Here is a 17,401-nt window from a genome sequence, read left to right on the forward strand (position 1 = left end):
TACATTCCAATAACATTTTGTCTGAATTACTTGGAGTGTCCTTTTGTCTTTATGGTGTAATGGTAGCCAGGAATACTGATTAACCAGTGACTGGACCTTCCAGATGCAGGAGTCTTTAAACTACAATCACTTGAGACACGTTCACTGCACTCATGTGATTCCCATTTCATTAGTTGTGAGGCTACTGGCACCAGTTAGCTGGATCTCTGTTGCGTTAGATCAGTCACTTTAAAGGGGGTGAATATTTATATTACAACTTCTTCTACGGTTCATATTTTTATTGAATTGACATTACTTTGTAGAAATCTATTTTAATTTTTACATCAATTTTTTTCCGTCCAAAAAATAAATTATATTGCCTATGATATATTTATAATATCAATAAAAGGGTAAAACATATAAAGGGTGAATACTTTTTATAGGCACTGTATTTACATTTCATTGCAAACCTGCCTGCAGCTAGTCAGCATTGGCTTCACTCCCAGGTAGCTGTTGCTCTGTCTATCTTTATACATTAACTATGATTCAGACCTGATGATTAAAAATGGATGAATATAAAGGGGTGAGGATCACAACCAGAGATGCAACACATTTATTGATGTAAAAATTTGATTTGTATTTTTCTATTTTGTGCCTTTATCTAGGTTTTTTTTTTCAAATGACAAACAGGAAAGGAGCTGTAGGTCACACTTGAACCTGGGCCAGCTTGGATCACCATGGTCTTCGTACAAGGGGCACAACCTTACTGCTCAGCCACCAACACCCTTTGAAAATTTAAATTCAGTATTGTTAGTAGTATTCAATAATCAATGTTATTTATTTTAACCAATGTTCTGCTGCAATAATGTTTTCCACTGTAGACTTAATTGGGATTTACACTGTGGGCTTTAATCTCAGAAGTCAAAGAGTTGTCTAACACACTATGAAATGTAAAAAAGAAAGATGGGCATAATGAACTAAAGCTTCATTTTACATCTTTTAGATCAGTCTAATCCATGAATGTATTTATTACACTACTAAGGAGAGCTACCTATGTGTAGGCTGCCACCCTAAAGCTGCCAGCACACTGCTATGACAGAGCAACAGGTTATAAAAAAATGATAACATGGCTTTAACCATGGCTAAAGCTGTTTGTATGAAGTGAAATGATTACTTCCATTGACTGTGTAGTTTCCCGAGGGTTACCACAGTAAACACAGAGATGCAGCAGCATTATAAGGGCTCACAGCTGGAAGGTTTCAAGGGCAGCTGTATATTTCCCTCCATAACTGAATGTCTTTGAGGTCATTGAGCTAGCTGGAAATGTGTTCACTAGTTTCCATTCACTTTAAGGTGCAGCCTATATTGTGAGTCTTTAGAAGTAGTTTCCATAGCGATGTTGTGCCCAGGAAAGACGTGGTAGACTGGACTCCTTGACACTGGAGTTGACCCGTAGTTTATGAAGGAGAGGGAAAAAAACTTCTCCTCTCAGTCTTGATCAGAAATACAAATGAAGAATTTGGGCGCCCTGAACAATGGATAGAATTAGGCACTTTAAAATGTTTGCATAACGAGCTCCTTCTCGCCACAGTGGTTCTCTTCTTTTTAATCACCTGCACTCTCCAGACCACCTACACCCTTCTTCACGATCAGATACACGACTGACGGGCTGATGTATGATCCTAGGAATTAATCTGCTAAGCCTGATTGCCATTACTGCCATGCGATTATGCACCTTGATTACTGAGCCCACCCCAAGGACCATGACGTGCCCGGGTGCACATTTTAAAGGTGCGCATAAAATTATGTGGTGATTACCCCACAATAGATCAATCCAGCAGCGAATGAGACTGTGTAGCCATATAGACCGTCTCAAGTAGGACTGTGATTATTAATAGGTACTTGAGGTGACCCGATACCTGGAGCTTGAACCGCTGAGACTGCCTCCGATCCTTCATGTAAGCAAATAAATTCATTTCTGAAAGTCATTATTGGATTATTGTTGTAGAGGTAGAACTGTTTGGAGTTCAAGCATGGATAAAAGGGATGCTGGGCTCTTCAGAGATGACTAGGGCTGCACTTGTCCCTCTTAAGACAGGCTTCAAACATTGAAAGGAGGCACAAATGTGTATGAGCTTACTTGTAAGGAGGGTGTCATGCTCCAGTTTGCAGACTGGATAATATAGATCACCTGGAGGTCAGTATGTGCTCATCGTATATGATGCAAAATACATACAGATTATCCAGAAAAACAAACTTTTGTGTGCCAATCAGAGCAAAGAGAAAGCTTGTACTCAAAAGTAATGAACATGCAAGTACATATCATTCTGCAGTGACACTTATCCTCAGAATTTGGGGCCACCTAATCCTTCACCGTCAATTTCAAGGATTTTTTTTATTTAATCCTGAGCCAAAGTATTCATTTGGGAAAGCAGATAAATAGTGGCATTGACTTACCCAGAAGCAATCCCACATCAAGCGATTAATTGGATGAGACAATGAGGAAGGGAAATCACATCTGTTCATGCTTTTACGTATGGAATATGTTAGTCACACAGAGACATAGCCTCGGATAAACCCCCCAAATGTAACAGTCCTGGTGTTAACGTATTTGCATTTAAAATCACCTGGCAAGGACTTAATGGACTTGATGTGCTACCATTCACAGCAGAGGTCCACATCCTGAGAAAGCATGGTTCTCAGTGGCGGTCATGTGCCCTTCCTGCACAATTACTTAATGGCTTCAGCAATTACGCATATCTACAGGAGTAGAAAAAACCATAAATGTCAGAGAGTGGAAAAGAACTGATTTATGCCTTTTAGTCTGCAACAAAGCATGTGTTATAGAGGAGTATGACACCATAAACGTATTCGATAAAGACAACACGGCTAAAATTGTACGCACATGCTGTAGATATATCAAGTGCCATTTACAGTATGCAAATGTGAATTTGAGCTTCCAAATGCACAAATGCAGAAATTCCATCACTGGCCACAGTTCAATAACTCTTCAGTCTTCAAGTGTGTGGATAATGGTCACTGTGACGGCACATCACTGCAATTCAAAGCCTCAACTATCCATCACTGGACACTGTTTGCCACTAAAACAACACAGATAGATATGGGAGTGCAGGGAGATGCTGTGTGCTGTTGTAAGTGATGAAGAGTGATGGACAGGAGAGGATGGGAACATACTATTCACAGTGTTCCATGTGGCAGCTTGCATTTTCACACGCTACAGTATGTTTGTCAGCTACAGGCAACGCAGGCACTTACGTACTGCCGTGGGCAAGCAGAGTGGTGTTCTGCCAGTCGACTGCGTCATGGCGACATACATGTACGACGTACCGTCACGGAGTCCCTGTTAAAACATGCCTGCATGGATTCTAGTGACAGATTGAAAGATCTCTGCATCCAGGGAGGCACAATGCAGTCTGATGTCCCATTTAACTACAGAGAAAATGGAGTTCATCTTCATTGTTCTGCATGTTCACAGTGCACTTTAAACCTGTTGATTGCATGTTATCCCCCCTTAAACATAACCTTTACTCTGGTTTAGGGGGGAAGAATAAATGCAGGAGCAACGTTTCTCCACTATGAAAATATCTACTCCATACATGTCACTGTTTTCTTTTTCCTTTTTTAATACATTTAGTTTTAGTTTCCAGTCTCTGAGTGCATCAAATGCATCTCCAAAGATTGCAATTTTAACACCTAGGCTGCAGTGCTGCCTATCCTTGAGAGAAAAAAGCCTGATAATAGATCATAATCAGGTTCAGCAATTGAGCAAAATTTATCCTTTTATTGAATAGAGGATGAATGACTGAACAAAGGAATGAATGAAACTGAGAGAATCAGATCATGCCACTGACATGGCAGGAAAATGTCCTGTTTAACATGTTTCCTGCAGAGATCAGCATGGCCCCCATGGTGCTTATCTCCACATATACACCCCAGGAAAAGAGATCATTGAAGTGGAGGGGATTCACGATTACACTGAGTAATAGTGTATTCACTTTAATGTGTTTGAGTCAAATGTGTGAGTCACAGGGCAGATCTGCGATGTCTTATATTAAAACTACCATATGGACTGTGAGAATGATAATTTAGGAAGGGATTAGCTCATCCGGTGCTCTTATGGAAGGTCTGAATGTGAAAGGAAACATTTGCATCAAAGCTAAATTGGCATTTTTTATGATTTTAATCCATACACAAGAAACAAACTGCTTCCAGAAAATGTTTATTTTGTTCATAAACTTTTCATAAAAATAACAACATCAATATTTATTTAAAGTATTGTAGAAACTGTGTATGTACAAAATCTTTACTTGAACAGTTAATATAACTTAAGGCGAGTTAAATTACTTTTTTTGCAGTACCCTGTTGGTGACAATCTCACCAATCTCTCAACATTGTTCTTTTTTTTTTCTTCTTTTGCTAAAGTGAACATTTCAGCATACAGTATCTCTAAGAAAAAAAAGATACCAGGATTAAAAACCTTTATCACCCAAGTCCACAGAAAGTCCACAGAAACTCGCAGCAATGTGTGCTACCTGATTACTCAAAAGCAATATTTATAGGATTTGCTAGTCATTTCTAGCTTGATTAAACATATTTCAGTACAGACTGTAAAATCTGGAAAAATCTGTACCACAACTAGTTTACAAAGTGGTCCCTTTAAAGTCTAGAACAGCAGTTCAATGAAATAACTCTCATCATACCAACAATGGGATGAAGTGCGAAAATGTCTCTCATATCAAATTGTAACATTGAAAATATTGTGTTACTCAACAGTAGCCCTCGAAAACCAAGACATTAATGATTAAGAATACATTTCACCTTGATAAAGGACGCTCAAATGTGATAAATGCAAAATATACAGTTATAGCTATAAAAATACAAAGAAGTACAGTAATACAAATATATTTATTTCCCATTTATGATATATCTTTCACAATTGTAATATTCCAAACAATTGTAACACAACACAAAGACTAATGACAGAAAAACAATGACAGCCAAATGATAAGAAATAAAACAAACACTAAATTTAATCAAAGATGGACGTCTTTGTGGACAGAGCCAAAAATATGTCAGCCTACATTCATGTCAATAACCCTCATGTGGAGTGGAGGAGGACCATGACAGTGGTTCCAGTAAAAGGAAAATAAAAACACTGACATAAACATGCATTTTAAGAAACATAGTCCAAACCATTGCTCTAAGAATGCTAAAAAGCAGAAAATAAGAATCTTAAATGGAGATATTAATAATCTGTTAAGTGCAATCCTCTCCAGGCTCAGAGGCTGGAGCTGTCCAGAAGAAGAGGTGCTGAACAGCAGTCATGCAATGCCGCAGCAGAGAGGTCTGGCTCTCCTCACAGGAACAGCAACAAGTCACCGCTCATCTGCTCTGCCTCATTTACAACTTAAAGTCAGAAGCATCTGCAGCAGACAATATGGCCGAAGCAGACCTCCCTCTCTCTATTTCTGCCCCTCTAAAACTGCAAAACCTCTCATGTCAGGCAGTGGCCAACTCAGACATCAACTTGTAGTCAGCTGGTTTATCTTCCAAGACGGAAAGATCCCACTAAAGTATGAGTGGACACCCAGCCTCGTCTTCAGATTCCCTCGGGAAGAGTGAAGGGCCACGCGCCTGTGCTCACCTGAGGCTTTATTTCCATTTTCTCCTTCTGTTTCAGGTGTACGCGTCCGTGTCGTTTCCGCTCGTCGCTGCGGGCGAACCGTTTGCCGCACACGTCGCACGAGAACGGCTTCTCCCCGGTGTGAGTCCTGGTGTGGGTGGTGAGGTGGTCGCTACGGCTGAAACTGCGCAAACAGATACGGCACTGGAAGGGTTTGTGGCCCGTGTGGATGCGGATGTGCCGGTTGAGCTCGTCCGAGCGGGAAAAGCGCCGGTCGCAGCTCTCCATGGGGCAGGCGAAGGGTTTCTCTTTGGCGGGGCCGTGGGAGGCCGCGGGGCTCTTTCTGGCTCTGGGGGGCTTGGGCGCACGGGTGGTGTAACTTTGGGCGAAAGAATCTGGCAACAAGGAAGAGTAGAGGATGGAGTCTATGGTGCTGGGAAGAGCTGGTGATGTGTATAAGGGGTCACACTGGTTGGAGGGCTGGGGGGGCTCGGGGAAGGGTTTCAGGTTGGAGGACAGGCCCATTGGAGGTGGGGGGAGGTAATTATTATACAGGGGGCTGGAGTAGCTCTGGGAGCAGGTGTCAGAGAAACACGGCTCCTGTTTGATGCCCCCCTCCACTTTAAACTCCATTTCTGGGTTGGGACAAATGGGGGGAAAGGTGTCCAAAAGTTCCTTTACATCCATCTGCTGGTCAGGGGGGAAGTCGTTTGACATCGGGAAGGTTTCAGTCTGGAAACTGGTCTCCAAACAGTCCGTCTTATTGGTAAATGTGCCCCACTCGTAGCAGCTGCTCTCAAACTCGTTCTTCACCACGACAGGGAAAGAAGCGGCCTCGGACTTTGGTTCATCCTTCTTCTGGTTAGAAGCCCGGGAGGAGCCGAAGCTGAGCTGGGAAGTGGACGGGTCTTGGGCCTGGCTGCCGGCCTGATCGTCAGGAAACCTCGGGCACGTTTGGTCTGGAGAGTAAACAGGAGGCGTGGGTCCGGAGCAGGTGTAGTTTTGCCTCTTAACGTCCCCAAAATTGCCATTGTTGCTGTCCATCGGCGCAGGTGACGGGTAAGTTCCCCGATTGTTGCCGCTCTGTTGCACTTCTGAAAGTGGCAGTGTGGAGATGCCCACGATCTCGGTGATCATATTGAGGAGTGTTTCAGTGCTGCACGGCGCTCCCTGAGATGCCTCCACATAGAAACTGCCGGAGTAGGCGAGCGAGGAGGGGGTGTAGGTGTCTTTCGGGCACTCGCAGGGGTTAAAAGCAAATTCCGAGTTGGAAGCTTCGGTTTTGAGGGTTGCAGGGGCTCCTTCTGTTGAATTAGACAGAGAGAAAACTTTGTCATGGCGGAGGTTTTACAGTCAGAATTGAATTAAAGGAGGAAGAAAATCTGCGTTACATAAACATTCGTGCGTATTTTGGCACAGGGATGCCTCGCTAAGACGCATCGAAAAACAACAGAAGGTAAAGAGTTTCCTCTTTCTTTTGTCGCTCATATTTGACACATTTAAATTCTCATGCTTGTACATTTCATCGGCTTTGCAAAGAGGCGAACTCACCGTGGCCAAACTGGGCAGGTACCCCCCGCTCTGCATCGACATACACCTCCTGGTTATCCTTCCGCGCGCTGTTTTCCATCCCCAAAGAAGAACTGTTACAATTATCAAACTGCGGGTAAAAAGAATCTTTCGCATTCAAATCCATATTGTTCAACATAGTGATGCACTTAGAAGTCCGTCCTTCCCAGGGAAAAAGGTAAAAGGGGGAAATATAAAACAAATGACTCAGATGACTGCTTTCTTTCCACCCCCCTTTTGATGGGTTTCAACAAATGATCCAAAGTGGTCTGTGTCAAAAGGTGTAAAGAAAAAAGAAAGCAGGTATTCCTTCTCGGCTCTGCTCCTCGGTAGGTGTTTGCTTGCTGTGGATTTCACATCAGCGACTTCCCCTCTAGCGCCTTTTATACACTTTGGCAGCTCCCTCGGCCCTCCTCCCCATTCATCAGCTCCAGTGAGAGGATTCCCCGCTGCGTGTAAACTTCATGCCCATATATGGACAGAGGATGTGACGGAGTCCCCCCTCCCTGCCTCTCTCTCCTCCCTTTCTAGAGAGATGGAGTCTGACGTTGCAACAAGTGGCGACCAGTGTTTGATAATAATGTCTATTTCATTTTCTTTTTTAATTAACAAACACATTCAAGTAAATCATGAAGCTAGAGCTTTCGGATAAGAATGAATTACCTCAATCCGCCATTATTTATCGATTAGCTTTGTCTGTCGTCTCATGATTTGACAGATAAAACATGACAGTTCTGTTTGATAGGAGGTGAGAAGGTATTTAGCCCCCAAAACAAGGCCATATCATGAGGGTCACATGACCAGTCATGTACCAAATATTCCCTGAAAATCTCTACACTGTTTTTAGTAATAATCTGTCAATTTAAAATCCTATATTTTTGATATTTAAAGCTTCCTAGAGGAGCTTTCTTTATTGTAAGGGTGTCCAAACTGTTGCCCCAGGGCCAAATGCCACTCATGGTACAAACCAACAAAATGAAATATGGCTCACATCAGAACATGAAGCTCATGTTTGACTGTATTGTACTTCTAGCTATGTAAGTATACCTAGTCCCTACACATATCTAGACCTGAATTAGATTGGTTTTACTGGTGTACTGGTTTGGCTTAGTTGGTGGAGCAGGTGCACATTGACAGAGGCTATAGCCCTTGATGCACTGGCTGTACGATCTATTCCTGGTCTCAGCACTGTTTTGATGCATGTCTTCCCCAACTCTCTCCCCATATGTCCTGTCTTTTTCCGGCTGTCATATCAAAACAAAGGAAAAGCCAGAAAAAACCTTATGAAAAAGAAAATGTTAATTTTACCACCTTTAATTTCCTCAAGGGAGGCGTGACACTAGCCCCACCATACTTATACTTACTATATTTGTCTTTTTGTTGCCCTCAATTGAAAAAAAAAAAGTGTGGACACCCCTGCTTTAGTGAGCAACTCTTAAAGCCAACTGTGGACAAAGCTGTATGAGTGAGGAGGCCTATCTAAATTTGTATTTATTGGCTGAACATATAAAATTGTTTCATTTTTGTCAGCTTAGAATAAGTGTATTTTCATACATAGGGAGGGTGCCTTCCACCATCTTGGATTTCTGCATCTTGCATGTTTCTACAGTACCACAGAGGGGCCAAATAATAGATGCCCATTTTTTTTTTATTCTTCTGGTTTCCACTGTTGTCACCAGAGGTGAGCATCACCATCTAGAATCTGTCTGTTGGATGTTGATTATATTCCCAATTTTGTTTACTCTCTACCTTCAAAGGGGCTTATCATAAAAACCTCACTTTTAGTATTTTTGCTCACATATTTGAGTATCCAGACCGTCTACCAACACACACAATGTGACATTAGCCAACCTAGCCCTTTGTTTATGATCATCTAAAAACTCAGTCTGACATTCATTATTATAAGACCTGCCCTGTAACTGGTATCCCACAGCTTCACTCATATAGGCCCACGCTATAACAGAGATGGACAGTCAGAGAGAGCTCATTTACATTTAAAGAGACACACAATAATACATGAGATGAGAAAGGCTGTTTAGAGCTGGTTTATTCAGGGTCAAAAACCTCCTCTGGTGCTTTATCCATTATATTTTGTATGTTACAGACATTTCATTTAGACCACTGAGGACTATATTGAAACATGGAGTATGATTTATCACCTTAAGGCGGGCCACACACTACATGATAATCATGCCAGTTGTTGGCTTTAATCCCCATTTCCACCCAAAGTCAGTAAAGGCCAGATTATCAGATGATTCTTAAGATTATCTTGCTAGAATATTTTGTGGTGTGTGGTGTAGTAAGAGAGAACTTTTCCCTCTCCGACCTGATTAAAGGAGCTCCAACTTGAGGTCATAAACAATGAACATGTTCAAAACCTATGACCAGAAATCCTGTTGTACTGTATGTGGTGAACATCGAGGACAGCCAAGCACACACGAGCAGAATCTTTGCTTGGAATGGGGCGATAGCCAATCAGGATGCAACAACAAAAAGCATCAATTGCAAAAAATTGTAAACAGGAATCTTAAAGTTAGATGGATTAAAGAAATGGACAACTTTTTGATTTGTGGCAACAAAAAGAGTTTTTAACAACATGTACTGTAAAAAATTCCTCAGATGAACTGTTAAGGTAGGGAGCTGGACCAAAATTGCAACTGCAATGGGCTTAGCAGGTAGCAAACAGCAATCCACATTAGTGGTTTCAGTAAAAAGTCATGTTTGACTGCTTAAGATTTGCTGTTTTAAGAGGCAAGACCATGCTGAGACTCTGGTAGTCAAACTCTCCAAAAATTTGGTTAAGATTTTGACAATCTGTGTGTGTGTGTGTGTGTGTGGCAGGCTTACCTACTTGGGTGGGTTGGGTTTTTTTAAACAAAAATATAGTCCTTCCTATTCAAACCATAAAGTTTCCCTTCAGGGATAAATAAAGTATGTTTTCTTCTTCTTAGTGACACCTACCCCATGGCAGCTTTTCAGATAGCTTAAGTAGCAGTGTAGAAGTCTTAATGTGGAGGGTTTTTTGCTTTTGTTGGTCATAAAGAAGCATTAGTGTTAATTTCAGTCTGTTTCATAACCAACTAAAAACTCATTACTGGAGCTTTAAGGTGGAAGCTTTAAGGCAAAGTTATCAAATATCCTTTTTTATACTTTATAAATTTTATCCATCTTGCAAATGAAGGAACATCAAAGGTCAATGACATTTTCTTTTCACAAAACTGTAAATATTGGATCTTTTACTGCCAATGCAAATATTTTAAAATGAAAAATTGTACCTTTATATGCATTCTAGTCAGAAAAGAGAAAGGTGCTGTCATGTTTTAAACAGGTCTGGAGGACTGTTGTTACTGAAGCAAATGTAAAAAGCTGGAAATGAAAACGAAACACTGACAGGGGCGTATAGGATTAAATGTATAAAAACGCCTGCAGGTATTTAGCCGGTATAAAATCACTGACACAATATAAGAACATTTTCCATTTTGTGTTCATGAGTTCCTCATGTCCAGTTCAAAATCAGACTAAAGCAAAATATGACTGATATGATTTAACCGCTGTACCACCAGCACACATTTGAATGGTATATATATTGCCTTAGAGGTAGCTGTTTGTTGTAGACCTGACAGCAGACAATGTTGATGTGTGATTCAAGGACATGCATTATATCCAACTGTTACATAAGCTAATGTAAATGAAGCAAATGTACTGAAGGGAGACTTTAAGAGCCCCATTGCAGAAAGCAGCACATTAAAGATCTATTAATTAAACGATTAAAGGCTAAACTGGGAGAGACAATTCAGACTAAACCATCTTAAAATATGAAGAAAGACTAATAACATGGAGCTACCTGCAGTCTAGCTGGACACATTGTAATGCCTACATGCCCTACATGTTTTCTAGCAGTTAAACTGAACAGCTCTTCCCTTTCAGTCCCCAGCATTAGATTTACTCAGACAAATTCACCGCCTGGATACTATGCTCGCTTACACCATCAGGGCGAAAAAAAAGCCGAGCCCGGTCTAAACGAACCCTTGGCCTTTAAAAGCATTGAAGGGAGTCGATAACACCCCTGAGGTGTTCAGTGGTTGAACCCAACTGTTCACATGACATTTCAACCCCCAAAGCATTTTTTTTCCTGTTTCGCATCTGTTGCTGGGTGCCCTCCGTGGTCACACTTCCTATTACAAAAAGTCGATACTCTTTCATAGGACGATGCAGCCTGCAGCAGACCTCTGGCACTGGCTGGAGGTTCAGGACCACGGATAGCGACGATGCTGTATTCAGCCGTGTAATCACACATGAACCAGCGACACACACATTTTACTTCTCCCTTTGCACTAAATGCTGGCTATGGTTCTGTATTCATGTCAAATGTAGTCTTTGCTTTATATCTACTGTAACTGAGAAAGGACAAAGCTAGAGAACTATATTTGTATTATGATGTATAATATGCATTGCCACTACACAATCACATTTGTTGTCTTGCTGTAAATCAATCTGTGTTAATCTCATGTTTAAAAAAGATTTATAAAATGAGACAAACATTTCATACAATAAATGATAAATGAATTCTTTTTCAAATACAGATATTTAGTAATAAAAAAGCGAAAGCTATTGGATTACATTAAAATTAAATGTGAAATGCATTTTTAACAGCAACAGTCTGACCAACTTTCATCAGCATTGTTCAGAGCTATAAACAGCACTATAACAACCTGCTGACAGATGGTGAGCTCAGTAGAGCTCTAAATATAACTGTCACCCTTTTTATGGAGTTGATACTTTACAATTAAAGTCAATTCTCCTAATAATTACATGAATTACTTTGGTCATTAAACACTCCTCACCAAAAAGATAGATCATATCACTTCCTTTTCAGCCCCCACTTTCCGGTCTTGCCCCCAAGTACATTACTGATATCCTCTCTCTCATTCAGTACCCATTCATATCCTGAGGTCCTCAGCTAAGGGTCTGCTAACTGTTCCACTATCCAGGCTGAGGACCAAGGTAAACTGGGCCCCCACTCTCTGGAACAATCTCTCTGAGGAGAGCAGACTGGCAAGTTTTCAACTGGCTTTAAAATCTCTCTTATAAACACATTTTTTCATTTATTTTTATAGCTGCAATTTCACTGGATCTGAGTGGTGGCGTATTTTATTGATTCAAAACTGTGTTCAGGTTTTAACTGAATCTGACAAGTTTTAATAATGGAATATTAATTATGAATTTATACAAAGCAAAGCATTTGCAGGGTGGTTACCTGAAACAATCATGCACTGTAAGAATGAACAGTACAAGGGACAAGGAGTTGTGTTAACTGTTGAAAATCAAAACCAGCTATTTCAGCCTTATCTTTTGTTTTTGTTTTAAGTTAACAGTCCTCAGTCATTCAAAATATATTTTGTCATTGCATGCCCTCCATCCCTTAATCTGGAGTTTTTTCCAGAATGCCTTCGGGCGTTAGACACTTCTGCACCATCAGTGAAGTTACCCACTTTGTTAGAGAAGTCCTGGCTGTGGGAACCGACTTCAGCATAGCAAGGCTGATGCCCTGAACTCTCTGAAGGAGCACTTTCTGGGGCGACATGCATGCCTGAGAATTTGTTACTTGTATTCAATTAAATTAGCTTACATTGGATGGCATGATTGGTCAAAATCAAAATATGCAAGAGACATAAGGGAAAACTGCAGCGGATGAGAAACACATGAATCGTATATTTTAAATTGAGTCAAATAATGCATTTCCACTACTTAAAAACTTTAATGTAATCATTCACAACATATATTTTCAACTTGTTCGGTTCTACAGTGGGACAAAGTGATTTGAATAACACAAATGAAACAACAAATTCATCGGTTAAAAATAAAACAAAACAAAAATCAAACCAGGTGGCTTCAGAACTAAAACTTTAGTCCTTAGATCATACTTAAAATTTTAAGAAATGAGAATGATTGTGATTTCAGGAACTTAACCTGGCATTATGGTACATTCAAAACATCCTGCAGATATGTGTGGCTTATGTTTTAACTTTGGTCCTGCGCTTGTCTTTTATTGTTTGTGTTTTATTGGTTGTTTTATTGTTTTAAATTTTTACTGTACAGCACTTTGGTCAGCATTTTGTTGTTTTTAAATGTGCCTTATGAATAAATTTGGATTGGATTGGATGTATCAGCTCTGAACAACCACCTGAAATTTCATATCTGATGCTACAGATTATTAACCTTTTAAGCTATCATCTGCTAATATCCATATATGTTGATGATATCATGAATACCTTATTTAAGTAGAATACAAGGTTGTTGAAATGTACAGAGCTTGAATGCTTTAGTGTCATCTGTTTTTAAACAATACTAGTTCTTCTAAATTTATAGGACTGAAAGTGCAGAAACTTACAAAAACTACGAATCTCTAGTTATATTCTAACCCAAGGCAAGAAAGAACAGTGATGGTCCATACAAATAAACAGGTAGAAAAATACTGATATTTTTCAGGTCCTTTTGGCATTAAAGCTACAGTATGTCTCTTAAACCAGAGGGCAGTGGAGGGTCCTCTGTTCATACTGAACAACTACATTGGCTGCATTTTGGTATGAAAACATTGCTAATGTATTTGTCCAATTTAGAAAACAATGACTAAATGACTGCTGCCTAGGACTTCTTTTTTTGTTGTTGTTGCTGTGGTATGAAATTAGGCATGTTCTTTGTCTGAATTTACCACAAGTTTTAAATGCTGCTGACATGAAAATTCTTACTGCTCCTTTACCCAAATATTCCAACACACTCCAAAGACAAATGTTACTGTTTTTCTGGACTACATTTACTTTATAGCTTAAATAAAACTGACCTGAATAGATGCATTCAGATTCTCACCATCTTGATGAACAGATGTCTCAAAGATCAAAATAAATCCACTTGAGTTAATTTTGATGCCTTTTAAAAGTAACAGTAGCAAACAATGCCACTTTTGTGCCTATATTTTTAAAAAAATTCAAAGTAAATATTCCCAGTGAGGGCTGCATCTTAATGCCGTTGTTTGGAAAATGCTGATAACAGGTGCCACTTTGTTTAAAGGGGACATATTATGCAAAAAACACTTTTTCAGGCTTTTCTCACAAAAATGTGTGCCCCTGGCCTGTCCACAATCCCCTAAAGTACCAGAAAAATCCATTCCCTTCCGTTCCTGTGTGCTGAAACAAGCCGTTCTCAGATTTTACCCTCGCCAGCTCACATGGGGGGGAGTAAGCACCCGCCCCCAGGTTTGGTTGGCCCTCCCTGCTTGGAAGAAAGCTCCACCCTCCTCTCCTTATCTTCCTCTCAGCTGCCAGCTGAGATGCTGGATAGCTCCGTGGGTTAGCCTGCTGACTTTGGTCTGGAAGACTGATGGTTCAAATCCCACTCAGGTCCTTAACTTTGGATAAAAGTGTCTGTAACATCAGGAGTGCCACATTCATTTCCTAAGAGGGGTGGAGTCAGACAGCTCATTAACATTTTAGGCCACAGACACAGAAACAGTTCGTTCTGATCAGGGCTGAAACAGAGGGTTTTGAGACATGCAAAAATCCAATACTGGAGTGTTTTTTCAGCAACAAACTTCACAGGCATGTTCTGGGGACCTCTGAGAAGAATATAAACTTGTCTTAAAAGGGTAAAATACATCCCCTTTAAAGAAGGGGCAAGAGTAGGTACAAACCAAACGTGCCTCACAGGAGCTTTAAGTAATTTACTTAACAACACCAATGATGCAAATGGTCTTTACTTTTCTACAAATTCTGTATGAAACAATGTAGTTTTTACATTTTTACATAATGTGAAAAATGTATAGATTGGTCATTCCAGATGTGCGTTTAAGATGCTGCCGTTTCCAGAAAATAACCTTTAAAGGCTTTAAAATGAGCTCTGATTAGACCAACTACAGCTAAGAGGTTAATGCAACAAAAAGAAAAAAATGAAACAGCTCCTGAAACATCTAACCCCAACAATCTTTTACCCTTTGTGAGCCCTCCACTGACAGCAGAAAGTAACAAGGTCACCAGTGCACATTGGGAAAAAGTGTTTGAAACGGCGGCCTTGTAAGTAAAATGGAGCAAGGCTAGAACAGAATCTTACAACCTTCACACTACAGACAGCATTCACCTGTAACTTTTACCAACTGTAATGAGAGGGCTTCTGTGAACTCAGACTGTTTGAATTGAAGCCGAGTGTGCTTTGTTACAGATAAGATTAAGTGAGGATAAAAAAGCTTGTGGGCAATATGGAATAAAATATATTGTGTCTACTGCAGCACAAATGCAAAGAGACTATTAGACATAATATACGGTCTGCTTATGCTAGACTACTCAAATGTGGTGTTATCTCCTTGAATACTTAGCACTGGAAAATGTATCAAAGGATCTGTGAGTCTCTGCCCTGTCATCTTTTTAAGGTAGTGTATGATAATAGCGTATAAGCTCTTTCATTGCAGCGGTGACATTCTCCCGAACAAATGGTTTTCACCTCAGATGTGCACTCTAATTCTAGGCACAGAGATGTTTAGCTTTGAGGAACTGCCTCCAAGTAATCCAGAGTCTATTAAAACCAATCTGATCACACAGAGTTCAGATCACGGGATGCTGTTATGATAACTGCAGTGTGGCTAACCTCTCTCCTCCAGAAAATGCCACAGCACAAGGACTAAGTAATGGATTTATGTAATGTTAGCACTTACTGACATTATAGCGCACGGCTAACTCTATAGCTGTGAAAGTTTGTTTTATTCCCTCGCATCTAAGCAACGTGAGACAAAATGCCCCTTCTTCTTTGTGAACAGTAAGGAAGAATATAGAGAAACGTAGAGCTGAATCTATGTGTTAACAAGGATATCAACTTCAAAAGAGGTTCAAAGTACCCGCTACAGAAAGAAGATGAAATACTACTTTAATGAAAGGATATCTTGGCACCTACTGAATGGATTATTTCAATAAAGTACCAGAGGAACATGCTTTAATATAGATCTGACCTAAAATAAGCCCAATATGTTTCACTGAATTTCTTTTAATTAACCCAGTGTATCTGTTTGTATGTCTATGTAAGGCAACGCTGAAACACAGAATTCAATACTGATACTTTTAATGATGGACAGAAACAAATACCAGCAGCTACAGGAAAGGAAAAAAGTTCTTCATAGGAGCCTTAATTACTTCAAATGGTTATGTACATACTGTATGTCAAGGATAGGCATATATATATATATGCACTTATGCAAATAAATCAAACCGTGTATTAAAATTAAATTAACAGTTTAAAGCTATGCTAGTAGAAGCCCCGTGAGGAAGTGCTTTGATCTATATGCTAACATTAGCATGCAAATGTGGATGCTAACATGCTTATGTTAAGCAGGTAGTGCTACTGCTTACCGTTCTATATAGCACCTCACTATGTTAGAAATATGCTATTTAGCGCTCATCACATGTACAATTAAAGCTGCTGAGCCAAGAGGGAAAACAAATATTTGATATAAATTTGATTTTCTTTCCAGTCATGTGAAAGTTAAATAAACCTACATTAATCGACCCATCAGGATAAAATCATATTTACAAACAATTTAAGAATGATGCTGAGAGATTTGATTTATACATCCAAAAGAGAATGAAGGGAAAGAAGTAGCCTATATTTGGGCCTGATGTTTTCTCCGTAGGTGTGAGAAGTGAATGCAGTGTATGTTAAACCCACCACAAGGGGGCTCTCAATCAAAAAACACAATATGGTACAAATAAGTAGTGAAATATTTAGGCAAAATAGAAAGATTTTTAAAAAGTCACAGAAACAGCAGCAGGCAGGAATTTAAAAAAAGCCTCCATCTAAACCCAGGACTAGCCGCTCATATATGGTCCTTTTCCAGTAGTCTGGTTTGGTTCAGTACAGTTTTGCCAGGGTTTAGCAAATAAAACTCTGATCTGATCATGTTTCCTCAGCTAATGTCTGTCTCACTTACCTCCAGCCCCTCTTGTTGTGATGGGAAATCTGTCCCTGTTAAGAGATCTGAGCGTTTGGATCAGCTCAGTATAGCTGGTTGTTTGGCCCCTGAATAGCTCTTTGGTACCAGTTTGGCTTTTTAAATGTGGATTAGATAAGGACAAAGTATGGAGGAACAGAAAATGTGCACTAGAGCTAGCTGGCTAACATTGCAGACCCATTTCATAGCACATGGTCATTCATATACGGGACATTGTTACT

At 40.0% G+C, this 17,401-nt stretch overlaps 1 protein-coding gene and 1 long non-coding RNA gene across 3 annotated transcripts in view; one reads left to right on the plus strand and one right to left on the minus strand.

Annotated features, from left to right (window-relative positions):
• Nucleotides 1-17,401, plus strand: part of LOC121508054 — a 46,889-nt gene that overhangs the window by 27,181 nt on the left and 2,307 nt on the right. The window contains exon 5 of one of the 2 annotated variants that reach the window (XR_005991780.1): nucleotides 11,398-11,715. The exons of the other annotated variant lie outside the window; for it this stretch is intronic. This is a non-coding gene — a long non-coding RNA (uncharacterized LOC121508054). Of the gene's footprint in view, nucleotides 1-11,397; nucleotides 11,716-17,401 lie in introns of those variants that run through there. 2 annotated transcript variants of the gene reach the window in all.
• LOC121508053 (early growth response protein 1-B) lies at nucleotides 4,337-7,529 on the minus strand. Its single transcript, XM_041784543.1, has 2 exons — nucleotides 7,175-7,529; nucleotides 4,337-6,927 (listed from the first exon to the last, which is right to left on the minus strand). Exons 1-2 carry the CDS (start codon nucleotides 7,329-7,331, stop codon nucleotides 5,600-5,602), a joined length of 1,485 nt encoding a protein of 494 aa, XP_041640477.1. The 5' UTR covers nucleotides 7,332-7,529; the 3' UTR covers nucleotides 4,337-5,599.

Source organism: Cheilinus undulatus, linkage group 4 (genome assembly GCF_018320785.1).
Source record: "Cheilinus undulatus linkage group 4, ASM1832078v1, whole genome shotgun sequence".
In the NCBI taxonomy this organism is placed as follows: Eukaryota; Metazoa; Chordata; class Actinopteri; order Labriformes; family Labridae; genus Cheilinus; species Cheilinus undulatus.